Source organism: Camelus bactrianus, chromosome 29 (assembly GCF_048773025.1).
Source record: "Camelus bactrianus isolate YW-2024 breed Bactrian camel chromosome 29, ASM4877302v1, whole genome shotgun sequence".
Lineage (NCBI taxonomy): Eukaryota > Metazoa > Chordata > Mammalia > Artiodactyla > Camelidae > Camelus > Camelus bactrianus.
In genome coordinates, this window is record NC_133567.1 from 1364846 (window position 1) to 1385560 (window position 20715).

The 20715-nt window shown below is 50.9% G+C and overlaps 1 protein-coding gene and 1 long non-coding RNA gene across 2 annotated transcripts; one reads left to right on the top strand and one right to left on the bottom strand.

Annotated features, from left to right (window-relative positions):
- The first annotated feature begins 113 nt into the window (after nt 1-113).
- Nucleotides 114-11559, top strand: MCM4 (minichromosome maintenance complex component 4). The gene is made up of 17 exons (XM_074355059.1): nt 114-201; nt 332-397; nt 529-618; nt 764-924; nt 1010-1111; nt 1866-1961; nt 2043-2138; nt 3033-3171; nt 3899-4119; nt 5358-5478; nt 6733-6992; nt 7240-7605; nt 7956-8083; nt 8732-8939; nt 9701-9929; nt 10131-10264; nt 11016-11559. Exons 2-17 carry the CDS (start codon nt 334-336, stop codon nt 11106-11108), a joined length of 2508 nt encoding a protein of 835 aa, XP_074211160.1. The 5' UTR covers nt 114-201; nt 332-333; the 3' UTR covers nt 11109-11559.
- A 1848-nt stretch (nt 11560-13407) lies between these two features.
- Nucleotides 13408-20705, bottom strand: LOC141575566 (uncharacterized). The gene is made up of 2 exons (XR_012503217.1): nt 19671-20705; nt 13408-15655 (listed from the first exon to the last, which is right to left on the bottom strand). It is a non-coding gene; the product is annotated as an uncharacterized LOC141575566 (long non-coding RNA).
- Nucleotides 20706-20715: the final 10 nt, after the last annotated feature.

The window sequence follows — 20715 nt, forward strand, 5'->3', positions numbered from 1 at the left end:
TCGCGGGCGAGACCACCCGGGCAAGGGAGCCCCGGCCGAGTTCGCCGTCCCGCCACCCCCTGCGCTGCGCAGTGGTGCCTCCCGGAGGCGGGGCCGCGCGAGGCCGCCTCTGTGATTGGTGGGCCTTCGCGGGGGGCGGAGACGACGGTGCCGCCGGCGGGAAACGCGGGCCCAGCTGGAGCGGAGCAGGAGCGCGATCAGGTGGGGTTGGGTCGGGCCAGCGGGGCGGGCGGAAAGGGACGTGGGGCGGAGGGGTAGAGAGGCAGGAGCGAGGGGAGAGGGCCGGGGGTCTGTCGGAGGGTCCGCGCGAGCCCGCGTTCCTGTCGCGCAGCCATGTCGTCCCCGGCGTCCACCCCGAGCCGCCGCGGCCCCCGGCGGGCCGTCCCCACGCAGCCACGTGAGTGTCGGGTGTCCTCAGAGCCTCGCGGGGTCCCGGGAGGGCGGGCGGTGACGAGTGCAGCCCTCAGCGCCCGCGCAGCCCAGTCCACCCGCGCCAACGCCGCCGTGCGTCCCCCTCCCAACCCGCAGGCCAGGACCCCCCGTCGGCGGGAGAGCCGCAGCCGCTGCCTGCGTCGCCCGGCGCCGAGCCCCGCAGCCCGCCCCGCGCGCCGCTCGCAGGTGCGCTGCCTGGTCGGGGGGTGGGGTGGGGGGGTTGGGAGGGCGGGTAGGCGGGCTGGGGTCCGTTGTCTGGGGTGTCGGGGCCCGGGGGACGGCGCGCCGGGTCGGGTCCCCGCGCTTACCGCCCGTGGGGCCCGGTCCTCAGCTCCTCTGGACCTGGACGTGAGCTCGCCGCTGACCTACGGCACCCCCAGCTCGCGGGTGGAGGGCACCCCAAGGAGCGGCGTGCGCGGCACGCCCGTGCGGCAGAGGCCCGACCTGGGGTCGGCCCGTAAGGGGCTGCAGGTGGACCTGCATTCTGACGGGGTGAGTGCGGGGCCGCCCGGGTCGCGCGTGGGCGGCGGGAGGTGGGCGGTCCACACGAACCTGCCCTTTGCCCTTTTCTTTGCAGCCGGCAGCAGAGGATATAGTGGCGAGCGAGCAGTCTTTGGGCCAAAAACTCGTGATTTGGGGGACAGATGTAAACGTGGCAGCATGCAAAGAAAGTTTTCAGGTGAGGTTTATGTGTCATCCATCGGGATTCCAGAAGTACTGGGAAACAGGTGTTAGGAACACATCCAAGTACGCCTAATACTTAAACGGGTCGGTGTTTACATGGGTTAGAATTGTTGATGTTTGTGTAGTTTTTAAGAAGAAAAAAGTCATATCTGCCTCCGAATACTGACATGCTCCTAACTTTTTGTTCTTAAGTTTAGTTGATTTACAATATTGTGTTAATCTCAGGTATACAGCTAAGTGACTCATTCGCACATGTATTGTTTCCTGATTATATTCCATTACAGATTATTGTAAGAGACTGAGAATAGTTGCCTGTACCATACAGTAAAATCTTTGTTCTGTATTTTATGTGTAGTAGTTTGTAAATCCCATACTTCTAATTTATCCCTCTTCCTTCCCTTTGTTAACCATAAATTTATTTTGTTTTGTATGCACATTCATCTGTGTCATATTTTAAGAGATACATAGTATTGTCTTTTTCTGTCAAACTTCATTAAGTGTAAGAATTGCTAAGTACATCCATTTTTCCCTCAAACAGCAATATTTCATTCGTTTTTATGACTGAGTCCTATTCTGTTGTATGTATGTCACATCTTCTTAGGCCAGTTGTCTGTTGATGAGCACTTGGATGTTTCCACGTCTTGGCTAACTTGAAAAGATACATGCACGCCAGTGTTTATAACCTTTTATTTTGAACAGTTTCCAGTCCTGACTGCATTAAGCTTAAGTGTTTTTCTCTCTACATCAAGAGATTTCTTCAGCGTTTTATTGATCCTCTGGCTAAAGAAGAAGAAAATATTGGCATAGACGTTACTGAACCTCTGTACATGCAGCGACTTGGGGAGGTAATCAAATACGCTTAGCTAAACATTCTAATTAGATATTTTAAAACAATTAGAAAATAACTTGTTTGTTTTCCTCTATAGATTAATGTTATTGGGGAGCCATTTTTAAACGTGAACTGTGAGCACATAAAATCATTCGACGCTAACCTATACAGACAGCTCACCTGCTATCCACAGGTGAGAGTCTGCCCTTTGATCTTGGTGAACCATGGCAAATGTCTACAGTATCTGCAGGGTTTCCTCAGTAACAGGGAATTTGCCTCCACAGCACATAAACTTCTTGAGAAGACCATGATCCCTCTCCTTTAACAGGAACATTTTTCCGCACTTTGCTGTAATTTTTTAAATTGGGATGTGTGTTACTGTCAATAGCATGCCTTAGTTTAATTGGTGGTGTAACGGTATTTAAAACGGTGGTGATTCTTACAATTCATTGCATGTTAGGCTTGATGACTTAAAGTGCTTAGTTGGAAACGTTTCATAAGTGCATTACATACTTCTGCCGTCTCTAACGGGATACATTAACCATTCCAGAGTCCCATGTCTCTGTTTGGGGTCAGGTTTTATCAACAAAGCATCAGCTGCGTTGATTTTCGTTTAGGCTTTAGAGGCAAACAGACTTGGTTTTAAATCTTGATTTTGCTGCTTAATAGCTGTGTGACCTTGGGCCAACTCTTCCACCTCCCGGAGAATGTTTCCTTATCTGCAAAATGGGGAGCAGGTGTTAACAAACTTGAATAAATTGATTTAACCTATTTTGGTACCAGTCCTTATGGAGAAAAGGTGAGACGTGAAAGTAAGAGCTGCCGGTAATTACAAGCCAGCAGTCAGCTGGCACGTCCTGCAAACACTGCTGCTGCGTCTCACACCATCCAGCCAAGGTGCGCGCGGGCGGAGGTGAGGGGTTCGCTGCACCCAAGGCTTTATAAACAGCATTTGTGTGATTTCACAGGGCAGCGCTTTTGGATTATGTTATTTTCTTTTGCTTTTATACTTTGCTAACATGCAATGCTTTATTTAACCCTGAGATTGTACGAACACAGCTTGACATCCTTGTATTTGTTTTTAAAGGAAGTTATCCCAACTTTCGACATGGCTGTCAATGAGATCTTCTTTGACCGTTACCCTGACTCAATCTTGGAACATCAGATTCAAGTAAGACCGTTCAACGCACTGAAGACCAAGAACATGAGGAACCTGAATCCAGAAGGTGATAGTCACAGCAGGAAGTACCTTACATGAAAGTAAACAAAACCGCCTTTCATCACGGAGCTTTAGGAGAGCTGGAGGTGATGGTGATGGTGGACGGACCATAAACTGGCAGACTCGTAGCGGATTCAGTTACTCTGTGTGCTTACGGGTCCTCTGGTCCTGCTTTTAACTGAGCTGAAGTTATGTAAAAGGGATGGTTCTCTATCTTGAGGTGAACTTGCCCAATTATTACGATTTTACAGTTATTTTATTAAGTAGGCTCTTATCAGAATCAGTGCAGAAGTATAAAATATGATCCCCCACCTGCAGCTTAAGAAAGAAGTCTAGTTGGGAAAGCAAGAGACGAGTGGCCCGACACGGAAACAGTGCAGGAGTCCCCGGTACAGCTACAGTGTAGGTTTGGTCGGCTCCGAGTAGCCTCCGGGTGGCCTCGCTCAGCGGGCATTAGTAGTCTCGGGTAAAGAGGAAGCAGGTGGACACAGGAGGGGCATCCTAGGCCAGACTTCAGGGTGCCCAGTGAGATGTTTATGCCCTGGCCACTGCAGCCTGCCTGTGACCCTAGCCGACCCAGCCCCTCTGCACCTCCAGGAAGGTTCTCCCAGACTTGACAGCAGACCCAGACCCGCCCTGGCAGGTGTCCAGCCCCAGGGAGGACCCCGCCTGGCTGGGCTGCGGGCCGTGGGCAGCAGCCAGTGGACAAGCTGCCCCCTCTCTCTGCCTTGCAGACATCGACCAGCTCATCGCCATCAGCGGCATGGTGATCAGGACGTCCCAGCTGATCCCGGAGATGCAGGAGGCCTTCTTCCAGTGCCAGGTCTGCGCCCACACAACACGAGTGGAGATGGACCGCGGCCGCATCGCCGAGCCCTGCGCCTGCGAGCGCTGCCACACGGCCCACAGCATGGCGCTCATCCACAACCGCTCGGTCTTCTCCGACAAGCAGATGGTGCGTGCCCCGCCCCGCAGCTGGCTCTCCTGCCGCTCTGCCGGCCACCAGCCCCGCACATTAGACTCAGACCCTCGTCACAGGGATGTGCCTTCTCCAGGGAGCAGCTTGAGGGTTGTAACAGGTCCAATTAGCCTGCTCAGTTTAAGTCAAATTTCATACACGATGCTTCTATGGGAAGTACTTAAGATGGTAGGACTGTGTTTTTAGTATTTCAGGCAAAAGCATATAAAACGTCAAGATCAGTAAAAAAGCATTTGGTTAAATTTTGTCATTTGGCAGCTCTTCCCCTGGTAAGGAGAGGCCCGAAGAGGTTTTCCAGGGTTTTTCTCACAAACTTTATTGTGTAGGAAGTTGGCCCTTTTGCCTCCTTAATCATGGAAATCTTGAAATGAAGATGAACTACCATAGAAATGAATGGAGAGAGGCAGGAGATCATTTCTGTGATTGAAGTGACAAGTATGCACAGGGAGTTAAGTTTTTCATTTGTTACAATGTTTAAACAATTTTTTTTTTAGTGTTAGGGAGTGTGTTCAAAATGCTGTAAAAAGTGGTTTCCTCTATTGGGAGTCAGTAAGGAAAACACTAGCACGTGTGGAGAGCATTCAGCTTTATCGCTAATGGAAGAATTAAAAGTTGACATAAGCTTCCATCTCACACTGGCACCGGCTGAGAGCTGGGGGTCAGGGGTGCCCAGAGGCTCCCAGCGCCCCCACAGGCCTCTGCCCAGACACCTGTTGACATCTCACCACCAGAAGCCACCTCAGGACCCTTGCATGTGCTGTCTGGCCCTTGAGAACACGCGGCCTCTCTACCCCAGACACCCTAACCTGCACCTTCTCTGCCTGTGATTGGTGAAGCACATGCTCCACCCCCAGGGCCCTTCCAGGCTCACTGGGGTGTGTACAGCCCCCCACAATGAAGGGAAAGGCTGTGTCCTCGAGAGTGTGCAGCAGCTTGGCAGGTGCCTGTCAGGGGACGTCACTTGAGGGACAGACAGGTGTTCGAGGTGCAGGGACCTGGAGGTGCTTCACTCAGGAGACCTGCTGAAAGCAATTTCCGGAAGGAACCAGAGACATAGGCATTTATGCAGAGCCTCAGTATGGAGAAAACAGTTCCTTCTGCTGCCACCCCCTCCCCGACAGGGATGTTTATGCAAAGGGGTGAGGCTGCAGGGCCTCAGCCCAGCAGTGGAGGCTCGTGGGGTTCTGAGACAGCTGTGCTCCCCACTCTTTCAGATCAAGCTCCAGGAGTCCCCTGAGGACATGCCCGCAGGGCAGACGCCACACACGGTCATCCTCTTTGCCCACAACGACCTTGTGGACAAGGTCCAGCCTGGGGACAGGGTGCACGTCACAGGTGAGGGGCAGGCTCCGTGCAGTCTGACTTGGTCGGGGACATGCTGGCTTGGGGCTGCTGCCTCCACCGCCCTCCTTCAGCTCCATGTGAGCCCATGTGGTCCCAGAGCTGCATGTCCTGGGCCTGGCCGTGTCAGTGCTGGCGAGGCTGGACCTGTGCCAGCGGCTCTGGGACGGGGGTGACTGCTGCTTTCCCTGAAGCACAGCCGAGGGCTGCATATGTCATGGAAGGTCCAGGGCACAGCTGGGGCTCCCAGGGGGCCTTCTTATCCCGTGGACCCTGCAGTGCAGCCCAGCAGGTGTTCCCAAGGGGACGTGTGGCAGGAAGCCTGTGTGGCCTCCAGGGAGGTCCCGCCCTGAAGCCCCGGATGCCGTCGTCCGTCCACTGCTGCCGCTGCCCAGCGCAGCTCCCGCATCGGTGACAGTGTGTGGGGGAGGGGGGTGGGACACACCATGGAGGAACAGGTGTTAACCAGTGCTGTGCTGGGAAGAGGCGCTTGTAAAGATCCTAGACCACACTGAGCATCCATCCCTGATCTGCCCAGGCATGGAGAACACTGCGTTCTAGAATGTTACCTGCGAACTGGTTCTTGTGTTTTAAGAAAGATTTACGTCAACCTGTTAAGTAAATGAAAGGACGGGTGTCCCACATTGAGAAAGCCATGGGGAGGGATGGTTGCGAGCAGTTGACCTGTCCTGCATTTCCAGGCTTCTCGTTTGAAACACAAAGGAGGTGAATGTGGGATAGCTGTTGGGCAAGTTCTCCTTGGAGAGGCTGAGGTGCCAGGGCTGCCTGGTGCAGAGCGGGCCCAGCTGTTCCCAGCGGGTCATCACTTCCCCACACCAGAGACTGGTTGTGTCTGAGGGAAGTAATCTGTGAGCAGCTGTACACACTTGAGCTTTTTAGAATGCCTTTCTTTTCAAGGCTTTAGCACAGCGGTTTAGGGTTTTGTTTCAGTAAAGTAGTTATTAATCAGATTCTGCATTCTGTTTAAGAAATAAAAATTCTATTTCGGGGTGCGAGTCATGGATCTGGGCTGCAAGGAGGCCTCTGTGGTCTCTGACTGACTGTGGGGTGATGGTCACGCGCAGACGAGCCAGGGCCCAGCTGACTCGCAGACACCTTCCTGGATCTGCCCTTCAGGAGCCCGGCTTCTCCCCTCGCCGCCCCTGCCCTCCCAGGTGCCCTGCGGGCTGAGGGCCAGGCTCGGGGCTGGGTCAGGTGGCAGGTGAGACTGTCCGCCTCTCTCCTCAGGCATCTACCGCGCTGTTCCCATCCGAGTGAACCCTCGGGTGAGCAACGTGAAGTCCGTCTACAAGACCCACATTGACGTCATTCACTACCGCAAAACCGACTCAAAACGCCTGCACGGCCTTGATGAAGAAGCAGAGCAGAAACTTTTTTCAGAGAAGCGAGTGGAACTGCTTAAGGAACTTTCCAGAAAACCAGACATTTACGAGAGGCTGGCTTCCGCTTTGGCCCCGAGCATCTATGAACACGAAGATATCAAGAAGGTAATGCGGGTTCTGACCTGTACTCGGGAGCTGAAGCCCTGGGTGCCGGTGGTGCAGACACTCCAGAGGGTGAGAGCGGCCCGTTGGGCAGAGCCGGGTGCCTGCTGCCTGCCCGGGTTCCTGGCCGACGATCATCGGTGTCGTCCGTGTCCCCGTCCCCACACCCACTCACGTTTCCAACTGTGAAAGCTGCAGAGGGGAAGGAAAGCGCCTTTGCCGCAGGTGAATGTCATGTCTGTCTGTCCAGGGAATCTTGCTTCAGCTCTTTGGCGGGACAAGAAAGGACTTCAGCCACACGGGGAGGGGCAGGTTCCGCGCCGAGGTCAACATCCTGCTGTGCGGGGACCCGGGGACCAGCAAGTCCCAGCTGCTGCGGTACGTGCACAACCTGCTGCCCCGCGGCCAGTACACATCCGGGAAGGGCTCCAGCGCCGTCGGCCTCACCGCCTACGTGGCCAAGGACCCCGAGACGCGGCAGCTGGTCCTGCAGACCGGGGCCCTTGTGCTGAGCGACAGCGGCGTCTGCTGCATTGACGAGTTTGACAAGATGAGCGAGAGCGCGAGATCGGTGCTGCACGAGGTCATGGAGCAGCAGACGCTGTCCGTCGCCAAGGTGAGGTGCGCTCGCTCCATTCCTGCCATCCCCTGACCATGGGGGTGGGCACACACTTCCTATCAGGTTGCAGCTCAGGCTCTGCGTACTTTCTACAGGGTCCTGTTTCCTCTGTGCTAACCTCACTTGTCGCATTTGAGAACTTGAGTTTATCCCAAATCTCGCGCAGGGGGTTTGGTTTCTGAGAGAGACACAGTCCTAGCAAACATTTATCTAAAACTTGGCCCTTGGCGTGATTCTGAGCTCAGGGTGCTGTCTCCAGCGGGTCACCTGTGCTGGGCCACGTGGCTTACAGGTCCGCCCACCTTGGGGTGAGGCTTTTAACCACACTGGCCCTCTGTGCCTCTCAGGCTGGGATCATCTGCCAGCTCAACGCCCGCACCTCTATCCTGGCAGCAGCAAACCCCATCGAGTCTCAGTGGAATCCGAAGAAAACCACCATTGAAAACATCCAGCTGCCCCACACGTTGTTATCCAGGTAGGAAAGTGTATTTCTGTAGAGCGGATGTCCTGACTTAGCTCAGTTGTGGGACCTGCGGGATGAGGTTGAGAAAAGGAAGTCCCAGGATGAGACACGTGCTGACGTCACAGACTCCATTCCAGTGCAGGTTTGCAGATTCGGTTGGTCACAGGTTTTCAAGGCAAAACCTTAACATTTGCTCGGGTTTTGATGCAATTAGGACCTTTCACCTTGGCATCCTTTCAGAAGCCCATTTCTTGGTCTAAGCCACTGTAGGGAACCATTATAGTACAGGGAATAAGGTTCTGAAAGGGGAGTCATGTAATCACACGTTTTTTCAAAGATTAATGTATTTCATAAATGGATTTTCAACTTTAATTACTTGACTTTTTTTTTTTTTTGACAAGTAGTTTCTTTTTCCCAAAACAGTTGAATGTGTTTTCATTTGCATCTCCCAGTTTTCAAAATTATAGTAACGTGCCGTCGTTTCCAGGTGGGCCCAAGGGCTGAGAGCGCGCCTGCTGGGGACGGAGCAGGTGACCTGGGGGCCGGGCTCTTCAGACAGCCTCGGCGGCCCCGAGGGACACAGGGTCACACACATGCCAGGTACACGCTTGCAGGTGGCTTGTTGTCCCGACCACGAAAACCGTTCCACTGTTTCCTCAGGTTTGATCTGATCTTCCTCATGCTGGATCCTCAGGACGAGGCGTATGACCGGCGCCTGGCCCACCACCTGGTGTCTCTGTACTACCAGAGTGAGGAGCAGGTGCAGGAGGAGTTCATGGACATGGCAGTGCTCAGGGACTACATCGCCTACGCCCACAGCACCATCCAGCCCCGGCTGAGCCAGGAAGCCAGCCAGGCACTCATCGAGGTACCTTGTGGCCAGGGGCACTGCTGGGACGCTGACACCCCACAGACATGTTATTTTGGCAAGAATAGCATACCATCTTCAACTATTTTTCCCTCTTGTATCGCAAAATTGACTTTTCCAAACGTAGAAAAGGGAAAGGATACTTTGCGTGCTCCTTTCGTATTTAAGTAACTAGTGAGCACAGGGAATTTATGACCAGAGTGCCTGAGTTGAAATAGAGGTGATGCTACGTAGGACTTCCTGACTCGCCTCCGGGCTGCGCTGGCTTCTCTCTAAAAAATGAAATAGAAGTGCTTATGTTCACTTCCCAGTATCCTTTTAAGTGGGCAGTGGGGCGCGATGATACATGTCAGGTTCAAACGCTGTGACCCTGAGAAGATTCCTGCCTCCTCATATGAGCTTCACACCCTGACAGGAGGCCCCGGAAATGCTCCCGGGAAGGTTACAAACGATGCAGTTTCCCACCTGCATCTTTTCCTTCGAGAATTACATCATCCACAGAACAGCCCAAACAACTTAGCTTTCCTGCATTTCCCGGGTAACCCTTGCCAGGGGTGAACAGGCCAACCGGCTCCCTGACACCCTCGGCCTGCCCCTCGCCCACCACACCGCATCCTCCGGAGGCCATGCTCACAGCCCCGGCGGACAGTTCCTCCTGGAGGCCCTCTTCCCCTCAGCACCACACGCACAGCCTGGCGGGAGTTCAGAGTTCATCCCCGAGGCTGTGACGCTGGTGAGCATCTGGGTTTGTCTCCTTCCAGGCCTATGTGGACATGAGGAAGATCGGCAGCAGCCGTGGGATGGTGTCCGCGTACCCCCGGCAGCTGGAGTCGCTGATCCGCCTGGCGGAGGCTCATGCCAAGGTGCGGTTTTCCAGCAAGGTCGAGGCGATTGATGTGGAGGAGGCCAAGCGCCTGCACCGGGAGGCCCTGAAGCAGTCGGCCACTGACCCGCGCACGGGCATCGTGGACATTTCCATCCTCACCACGGGTGGGTCCTCACCACGGGAGGGTCCCCACCTGGCTGCTCGCCCGGAGGGAGGGACTGGTGGCCTAGGGGACGTGGACCGGTTCTGGCATCGACCACGGCCCCCGGGCCTGTTTTGGTGACACGACGAAAGGGGTATTTGTGGAAACTTGAAACATTTTCACTTCCTTATAGCAGAGATGTCATTAATTTCTCTTGAATCAGGGATGAGCGCCACCTCTCGTAAACGGAAGGAAGAGTTGGTGGAAGCCCTGAAAAAGCTTATTTTGTCCAAGGGCAAAATGCCAGCCCTGAAATACCAGCAGCTTTTTGAAGATATTCGGGGGCAGTCTGATGTAGTAAGTGTTCGTGTGTATCTTTTGTTTAAGAGTTTTCTTTTCCCTTAGGGCTGCTTTACACTTTTTCCCTAACTTCTTTCCTTTGTTTACTGTTCAAGTAAAAAAAGATACGATGGGGAGGGGCATAGCTCCGCAGAGAGCACTTGCCTGGCCTGCACGAGGCCCTGGGTTCAGTCACCGGAACCTCTGTCACAAATAAGCAAATAACCAAATTACACACTGCATACCCCACCACCACCAAAAAAAAAAGGAGAGGTAAGGTCACCCGTCAGGGAGGGGCCACAGTGAGAACTCTGGCTCCTTTCAGGGCTTTCCACGTGGATGCGGACGGGTCAGTCACAGTTAAACCGTTTTATTTATTTATCCTTTTTAATTATCGACACACTCTTAGTATTGTCTCTGATAGTGACATCGACTTCATCACGTGTTCACTCTGCCTCACGTGTTACTGTCATTTACCTAACCTTTGGTGGACATTTAGTGTTCACAGTTTTTTGCTGTTATAAATGATGATAACGGTCAGAATTCCCACACCACTTTGTTTGAGGATGAGATACTCGGGTTCCCTGCCGTGAATGAGGAAAGTTGAGCTGTTGGGGAACGGCTGAGCCCACAGCGCCAGCCATCCTCACAGTGCGCGTTCACCACTTGTGAGCCGGGGCCTGAGAGTGTGTGCAGCCCTGAGAAGGAAGGACGTGGTCTCTGAGAGGGGAGGGCGGCCGCACGTGTGAAGCCTCTCTTCTCCCCGCAGGCCGTCACCAAGGACATGTTCGAGGAGGCCCTGCGTGCCTTGGCGGATGACGACTTCCTGACGGTGACTGGGAAGACGGTGCGCCTGCTCTGATGCCCAAGCGCAGCTGTGTCACTACCCTGCACCGTTGGATGGACGGCCTCAGGTCGTCACTTGGCCCCATGAATGTCCTCTAACTGGGTTCCATTTTCCCGGGAAGCCTGCGTGTTCACCGTGTTAACATTTTAAGTAAAAGCTCTTCCAGTTTATAAGCCATACATTCAGGATCATTCTCTTGAAGTGCCGTTTCTTTAGCTCTATGGCTGAAAGGCACTTGTGTGCAGACAGCAGGATGACGGTCTTTGAAGACAGCCGTCTGGGTCGTGGTCTGTGTTGGACGTGGGGTCACTCGTGTGAGGTGATGAGGGACCGGTCCCTGCTGTAGTGCAGTCCCCAGGCTTGTCCTCTGCGCTGCTGTGAGCCTGGAAGTGTTGGAATTCCTCATCAGCATCTGCTGCTTCACTCTGCTATGAAAACTTTCCTCAATAAATGATAGAATAAGGAACACTTGATTATCTGGCATTATTTTTCATTAAGAGAAAAGCTTATGTCGCCTTCATGAAAATTCTTGATAGGCAGTACTTTACATAAGTCACAAACAAAACTCACTAAAATGTAATTAACTTCATTTTATTCAAAAATTATTTCAGTCCTAGCAGCCATTCTTATAAAACCACCATTAAGTCCCATGTGGAAACACTGCTGTAGTAAGCAAGCCCTGAAACGTGCCGGTCGTTGTATGAGGTTGGCCTTTTTTTTGTAACTTCAGAGTCGACCTTTGCTGGTGAAGTGCCTGTGGAGTGATGGACTGAGTGCTTCAAGAGCAGCGCAGTGTTGGGAGGTGGCCTTTGGAGGGCATCCCAGCAGGCGTGCCCCTTCACTGCGTGGTCCTCACAGGTTCACGCTGCCCTGTATCTGATGGAGGAGGCAGTTAGTCTGGGTTTCACCAAGGGCTGCAGAGGAGGCTGAATGAAAACCCCTGAGTCTTCTGACCTCAGGAATCGCTCGGGCTTTAACTCTTCAGGGTGTGGATGCTGCTCACACTTCCAGAATCAGCGGAGGGAGGGCGGCGCCCCAGCCTGCTCCCTGGAGCAGAGGAGTCTGTCTGGGGAGCTGTGCTCCCAGCTCTAGTGACTGGAAATAACTGGTCCTCAGGCCCCAGCCGAGCTGTGGGCAGCACACAACCCTGTGTGCAGGAGTTGTGAGGCCAGTTCCCTGAGCCCAAGTGGAAGACAGACGTCCCGGGGACAAGCAAGAGCTGGCCTTCCTTTCCACTAAAGAGCACTCTGAACAGGGTCCCAGCTAGACGAGTGCTGCTGCCAGCTCTGTAACGGCAGATGACCCAGGAAACAGGTGCTGTCACCAAATCAAGCCCTCGGCCGGCGCCAATGTCTAAACCTGGTGATTCAGCACCAGTGTGGGAGTTACGCAGCTGTAGGTGAAGTCCAACCCCAAGGGAATCAGAGCTGAGTGAGTGAATCCGGGCTCCGTCCTGGTGGATCGGCCTTTCCTGACACAGCTGTAACCGCCTAGCAGTCTGGGGGTCTCCGAACGCAGGAGGGCCTTGTACCCCCAGGGCAGGGCCCAGCGGCAGAGCTTGCTGGGAGTCTCTAGAGGGAAGAGTCCCAGGAAGGGGGAGTGAGCCTGTAAAAATTCAGGACCCCGAGAACCCCAGAAAGCGGGGAGGGAGGAGGGGAGGGTGTGTTCGCGCAAGAGCTCTGCCCACCCTCCCACCTGCCCCTGAATTCTGAGAGCCGCTCCCTCAGAGGTGCAGGTGCAGGTGTGGAGGGTGCACCTCGTGACTCTGGGAGGCGCCTCCCCCATCCTTACAAGGCGGCCTGTGAGCACAGGTGGGGCTGTGCTGGCTGGGATCCTGGCTCTGCCAACCTTCAGTGCTCAGGACACAGCAAGCGGTCAGTGCCCAATAGCGCTCCCGTGAGCCAAATAAGGACACTAGGGTTTTCTTACTAGGACAATTCAGCTCAATTGCTACAAACATGTCTTATGAATGCTACAACACAATGCAATTGCATTTGAACTTTTCCTTCTAATTTTGACCCTGAAAGATACCCAGACTGGCTGGATCGACCTTACACAACACACTGTCCATCCAGCGTCTCCCACAAATACAACCAACTCCACCCAAGGGCTCAACAATCAGCAAGAAGAATGAGGAACCCAGACACAATGACCCACTCCCAGCACAAGGTTAGGAGAAATCTACCTTAAGAAAGTACTGCTACATATTAAAACTGGGTTGATATCTTAAAATACCTCTGCAATTCAATTTTTAAAACTTTTTTGAAATAAGTTTCAGGCTTACCCAAAAGTTGTAAGGATAATACAATTCCCATTTACCTTGCACTCAAATTCCTTTAATGTTAACATTTTCTCAACTCAGCTTTTATCATTATCCATAAATGTGTTTTTAACTGAGCCTGCGTTCCAGTCAGGATTTCCCTTTGCCTCTAAATACTTCCTAAAAACCACATGTATCCTCAAACAGCCAGCTTGCCTTATATAACCACCACAGGACAATTTCATAACAATCAAAAAAATCAGTATTTACCCCCTCTACAGACAATTAAAATTTCATCAGTTGTCTCAACAATGTTTTTCACAGCAAAAATGAAAATAGCCTGTTTCTGCTTCAGGGTCACAAGCTGCATTTAGTTTTCGGGCGTCTCCTCTTCAGCCTGGCACATGCCTTGGGCTTTTATCTTTTCATGACCTTGACATTTTTAAAGAATACAAACCAGTTTTTTTTGTAAATGTCCTGAAGTTGGGTTTGTCTGAGGTCTTTTTTTTTTTTTCCCACAGACCACATCTTTATTCATTCACCAGTCGATGGGCACTTAAGCTGCTTCCAAGTGTTGGCTACTGCAAATAATGCTACTACGAACACTGGGGTGCATGTATCCCTTCAAACCAGTGTCTTCATTTTCCTCAGGAAAATACCTAGATGGGGAACTGCTGGCCTGAATGGTAGTTCTATTTATAATTTTTTCTAGGAACTTCCATACTGCTCTCCACAGTGGCTGCACCAATCCACACTGCCCCCAACAGTGCACGAGGGCTCCCTGTCCTCCACACCCTCTCCAACACTCGTCGCTTGTCCCTTGGTAACAGCCACTCGGACAGGTGGGAGGTGACAGCCCACTGTGGTCCTGATCCGCACCCCCGCTGACGAGCGGTGCTGAGCATCCTTGTGTCCGCCTGTATCTGCACGGCCTCTTTGGAAAAACATCTATTCAAGTCCTCTGCCCTCCTTTTAGTCAGATGCTTTGTTTTTCGATGTTGAGTTGTTTGAGCTCTATTGTACATTTTGGATATTAACTCCTTCTCAGATATACTGTTGATAAATACCTTCTTCCACTCAGTATGCAGTCTTTTTGTCTTGTTGATCTCCCTTTGCTGTGCAAAAGCTTTCTAGTTTGTAGTCCCATTTGTTTAGCTTTGCTTGTTTCCCTTGCCTTGTTATATATTAAAAACTATCCTTACATCAGGTTTAAGTAGACCACAGCTTAGGAGATCTTGGACCTTTTTCATTTCATATTTACGCTTTTTAGCAGTTAGTAAAATTGCTCTCTTACAGGTTGACTCATAAACAGTTACAGTTGTGCCCATCCCCATGGATAAGACGGTTTTCTGCTGGCGTCTTCAATCCAATGTGTGGACGTGATGGTGGTCCTTTTGGACTTAACACAGCTCTTTTCACTTGTGGCCGTTTTCCCTTTTCAGGTCTCAGAAAGCACTTGTTGCTTTGGAAGAAAATATGAAATTGTTGTTTATTCCTTCACCAAGATGTGAAGGTTTTTGAGAAATTATGTGGCCACTGCCATCCGGAACATACTGGGTGCTAAAATTATCAGCAGCTGTCCTGGTTGTAATTAAAACCTCAGCTACACAACAAAAGGACCCCAAGGCTTCTCCTCACGAACCGTAAGTTGTCAGATTTTCAAGATTATCGTGGTGACTTACTTTTGAGGTGCAGCACTTCATGGCCATTATGGGTGCATCAGCACCAGCGTCTCGCACCTCATTTCTATCAAATCCACAGTCCCCCAGCTTAACATCTGTGCTTGTAGCACTGGCATCCAAGGGGTTTACAGTGAGTTCTTTTACAGCACTGACCACTGAGGTGATCATTTGAGAACCTGAAAGGAGGCAAACTGTTGCTGCAGGCAACTGTCTCATTCTAGCTGCCAGCAGAGTAGCTTCTTGCTTGCGTGAGGTGGGCAATTACAATCCACTGGTGGGACGCTGCACTGGCCCAGGCTCACCAATCCCCAACTCACCCCCAGCGTGCGTGGCGGGGCGGGCCTGAGGTCTTCACGGTTGGATTCCGGGCACCACTTGGCAGGCGACCGCGGCAGTGAGGCTGTGTCCTCAGCGCGTCACGTCAGGGGGTCAGTGAACCTGACCATTACCGGTGAGGCTGACTCGATCACCTGAGTCTCTTCCTTGTAAATGACTAGTTTTCTCCAAAATTATAAATGCCCTGCGGGGAGAAAATCTGGGGCTGTGTAACTTGTTTCTCGTCAGGCTTTGAGAGTTGGCTGCACATACGACCCCCTTTGCCCTCGAACGCTGGGACTGACCTGTTTAAAACAAATGAAATCTCATTATTCCAATTTGGCAATGCCTACAATCTGACATTACATCCCTCATTTCTGAAAACCTTTAAAGGTTACCTAATCTAATTAGGATAAAATGGAAATGCCTTGTCATTCATAACCAGAACACCATGGGATCTGACCCACCTGCTTCTGGAACCCCATGACTAATCAGAACCTTCCAGTCACCCTGGATTTCCTTCAGTGGCCAAACTGGCCCATCTTCAAGGCCCAGGACAGACACCACAACCTTCCCGTCCAGAGGCCCACTTCTGCCTGCCCCAGGCTCCTGCCCTCAGCTGCCGACGCTGTCCAGGCTCCCTCCAGGTTTCACACGTCTGCCCCATGATCTGAGCAGCAGTCCTTTCCCGAGACGGCCTGGTTCTGACTGCCAGCACTGAAGAACAGGGCGGCCAGACATCTCTGTCAGTCTTCACCTCGTTACACCTTTTTCTTTTTAGCACTTACCATGGTTGGAAATTATCTCGTATATCTATTTATTTAAGAGTTTACTGTTTGTCTGCTTCCATTAGCATGTAAGCTCCATGAAGGCAGAGACTTTTTCCAAGGCAGCTACAAATTGTCCAGATAAAAAGCAACTTACAAAACCTTGTGGGCCCCACGTTCACTGCAGCTCTGTTCACAACAGCCAAGACACAGAAACAGCCTGCATGCCCGTCGATAGGTGAGTGGACAAAGAAGCTATGATGTATACACACAATGGAGTATTAGTCATCCGTGAAAAAGAAAACCCTGCCATTTGTGACAACATGGAAGGACCTAGAGGGTTTTGTGCTCAGTGAAGTAAGTCAGAGAGAGAGATACTGTTTGATCTCACTTGTATGTGGAATCTAAAAACAAAATTTAAAACCTCACAGGTGTTTGCCCTTCACTCTTTCATCTCACTACTCCCTATCACAGCAAACGGAAAGTTACAAACTTTAAAATCTGCTTCTATTTCTTTCCAGCTTTATCAGCTTCTGGCAGAGACCGGGTGAGGGATCCCTGTTTTATGTGACACTTGCGTCGCCCAGACCAGGCACCACGCTCTCCCCGCAGCAGTGCTGTTCCCTTGTCACAGACGAGTCCCCAGTCCCCACACGACTCCAGCTATCCCCCCACACACACCCGTTGAAGGGGAGTCGCTGAGAACAGCCTCTTCTTTGCAGAGTCTCCTTGCACTGAGGACTGAAGTGAAGGGACGATTTCTAAAGAGAAGGTTGCCTGCAGGGAAGGCCCAGTCTTCCACAGGACCACCTGAGTGCAGTTACATAGGACGGGCCTGATTTGCCTCAAAAGAACAGCGTCAGCCTTCCGACTCAAGTATCTGATTAAGTGAAACCTGCAGCTCATAAAATTCAAGTCTCCATTTCACCTTCTGCTGCTCAGATGCCCATAGCTTCTGGCACAGCCTCCCTGCTCTTCAATGGGATTCCAAAGGCAAAGTGTGTGATCCGATGGCTTTTAGGACTGTGAAACCTAAATGCACAATCTCACAACAATGCGAAGTCCTTCCTTAGCTGGAAAATTGTAACAGTTGATAAAAAATGTTAGTCAATTTGAAAACTGCATGGAGCATCTGTAGTAGCAGTTTCTGTAAGCTATCTGCTGTGATTATTTCAAACAGGTCTGCAGTACAAGGTCCCTGAGCACTGGATCTATTTCTACATTATCAGACCCATTAACACTCGAGTAACCAGAGGGCCAAACTCAAGCTCAGTGAAGTGTATTTTAAGTGTACGAAACTTTTCCTCTGAGCCGTGGTGCTCTGGAGGAGGCTAGAGCACTAGAGAATCAATAATTAATTGGCAAAATGCTCCTCCTCCTCTTCAGGCATTATTACAGCAAAACAACACCAGACTCAAGAATAAAGTTTAATGACTGCTTCTTTCAAGACTCTTGCAAATTAAGAAAGGATACAGTAAATGCAGGCAAAGAAGTGAAATTATGGACAATCACAGAGGCTTCAGAACCAGGTATAGCACATCCTTGGTCACGTACTCAGTAAATGTCTACAAACACTTACAACAATGCACCTTGTGCCCCAGTTGCCTCTACCATCCTGGAACCTGAACTTGCCGAATCATCCCTGCCTGCAGTTTAATACTGAAGTGTGCTGCAAAACGCAGAATAGCTGGAAGGTCATATACATCCAACCACTGTCACATGTGAAATTTTGCTCAGAATTAATATTTAAATGAGATGAGGCTTCAGAAGAAAAGATGCCAGCTTGGCAAACTTCCAGGCATGTGAAACTTTGCTCACTTATCCTCAATATCAGATTGCCAGACTATAGGTAATCCTACATAAACTCTACTTCTCATGAAGAACAATAGTTCCATGAAATAGGCTTTGAATGCGGAGTTCCAGGTGCTTTCCAAACTGTTGATTTTACATACTAATGATTCTAGAACAATGCTGCTGTCATGTTAAGCTACTCTGTTACCTAACCAGCAGCTGTTATGAAAGAAAATTGAACTTTATCCACCATGGGAAGACTGATTCATGTTGCTGGTAAGTATGTTTCTCTAAAATGGTAATATTTTGTCTTTCCCTTTTGTGCCCTCTGCATGTTAATAATATATACGAAGGTTGCTCCGACATACCAACTTTTTTATTGAAGTAGTTGATTTACATTATATAAGTTACAGGTATGTAAGTCACAATTTTTAGAGGTTACACTCCATTTAGTTACTATAAAACATTGGCTGTATTTCCTGTGCTGCACAGTACATCCTTGTAGTTTGTCTTCCACATAGCAGTTTCTCTCTCTCTGTCCCTTGCCCTGTATCGCCCCCCTTCCCTCTCCCCACAGGTACCAGTTGCGCTCTGCATCTGTGGGTCTGCTACTTTCTGTTTTATTCACTAGTTTGTTTTATTTCTTAGAGTGCCCATATAAGTGATATCAAACAGTATTTGCCTTTCTCTGTCTGACTTATTTCACTGAGCATAATACCCTCCAAGTTCATCCATGCTGTTGCAAATGGCAAAAATTTCATTCTTTTTTATGGCTGAGTAGTATTTCATTTAATATACAACTTCTTGTCAACTATACAGTGAAAAAAGAAACTCCCTGCTGTTACTGTACATTAGCTAATCTTACAAACATTGAGTAAACATTATCAAACATCAAAAACTCTTCAATGAGTCTCAAGTGTAGACTGAACAACACACTTCTAAATAACACCCACGGCAAAGATGAAATCTCAAGAGAAATTTACAAAGCTTAAAAAAAAAAACCCAAAGGTATAGTTGACTTACATTGTATTAGTTTCAGGTGTATTTGTAGTGATTTGCAGTCTGTAAAGGTCAAGCTCCATTTAAAGTTATTATAAAATACTGGCTATGTTCCCTGTGCTGCACAATATATCCCTGTAGCTTATCTACTTTATACATAGTAGTTTGTACCTCTTACTCCCCTACCCCTGTGCTGCCCTTCCCCCTTCCCTCTCCCGACTGGTAACCACTACTTTGTTCTCTGTATCTGTGAGTCCGCTTCTCTTCTGTTACATTCATTAGTTTCATTTCTTAGATTCCACATATAAGTGAAAATATAAGAGTATGTATTCTGTCTCACTTCACTGAGCATAATAGGTCCATCCATGTTGCTGCAAATGGCATTATTTCATTCTTGTTATGGCTGAGTAACATTCCATTGTGTATATACCACATCTTTATCTATTCATCTGTTGAAGGACACTTAGTTTGCTTCCATGTCTTGGCTATTGTAAGAGAGTATTAGTTTCCTATTGCTGCATCCAAATTAGCCCAAAATGTAGTGGCTTAAAACAGCAAACACTTGTGATCTCATTTTCCGTGAGTCAGGAATCTGGGTAAGCATTAGCTGGGTTCCTCCGCCGCAAGGTCTCTAGCAGAGTTGCAATTAGGGTGTTGGCCAGGACTGCAGAGTCATAGGAAAGCTTGACTGGGGAGGAGCTGCTTTCACGTTCACCCCCACGTTTGTTGACAGGATTCAGCTCTTCATGAACCAGGGCCTCACCTTCTCAAGGTTAGTGGCCAGAGGATGACCTCAGCTCCTGCCACGTGGGTTTCTGTGTAAGGCAGTTGTCAGGATAGCAGCTGGCTTCCTCAGATGGAGTAAGAACAATGTGGATGGAATCTACTTTTTTAAAAACATAATCTCAGAAGCTCTATGCCTGCACTTCGGTCTTATTTCATTCATTTTATTCATTGGACGTTGGTCAATAAGCCCAGCCCACACAGAAGGCAAGAGGCTTTAATAAAAAAGGCATGAACGCCAGGAGGGGATCACTGGGAGCCATCTTCGAGGCTCCCTACCACGAAAAGGAAACAAAAGCCGTGTAGCAGTGTCACTTCATATTAGGGGGCGTGGCTGGGACCCAATGGGAGGACAAGGCAGCGGACCTCCAAGCTCAGAAATTAAGAAAGGCTCTCTTTTCCCAAACCTCAGCCGCGTGTGAGACACGGCGTAAACAGGGGTGCAGGGCGGAAAGAACGAAGGGTCCCCACCCAGCAGAAACTGCCCCTCGGTGTGCGTGACAAGGGCTCAGACCGTGAGCGCCGGGGGCGGCCGGACAGGGGGATTAGGGGGGCCAGGACGCGGCGGGCGGAGCTCGGTCAGCGCCCGCTCCGTCGGGACTGCGGGTCCCCGCGCCCCACCCCTGGGGCCGCAGTCCCGGGTGTCGCCCGGCTATCAGGGCGTCCCCGCCGGCAAGGCTACCCGCGCGGGGAGCTTCCCCCGGGGCGCAGGGATGCTCCCTCATTACTAGGAAATTCTTACACTTTTTGAAAGAACTTTCTAGACTTAGACCGAGGTTCTAATCATGTTCCAATGTCACGCTGAAAAGAAAACACGCACTAGCTGGCGTAACCCTAGGGGCCCTTTACGCTTTCCGCGAACTCCTGGCTCCGATCCACACAGAGCGCGCCCCGCCCCCCCCAGCTCCACACACACACGCGCGCCACCTCTGCGCCCGGGGAGGCCCGCGCGGCGTCCGCGCACGGACGTCACGCCGGCGCGGGCTCTCCCAGGCAGCTGCCCCTCACGCAGCATTTCCGCCTCG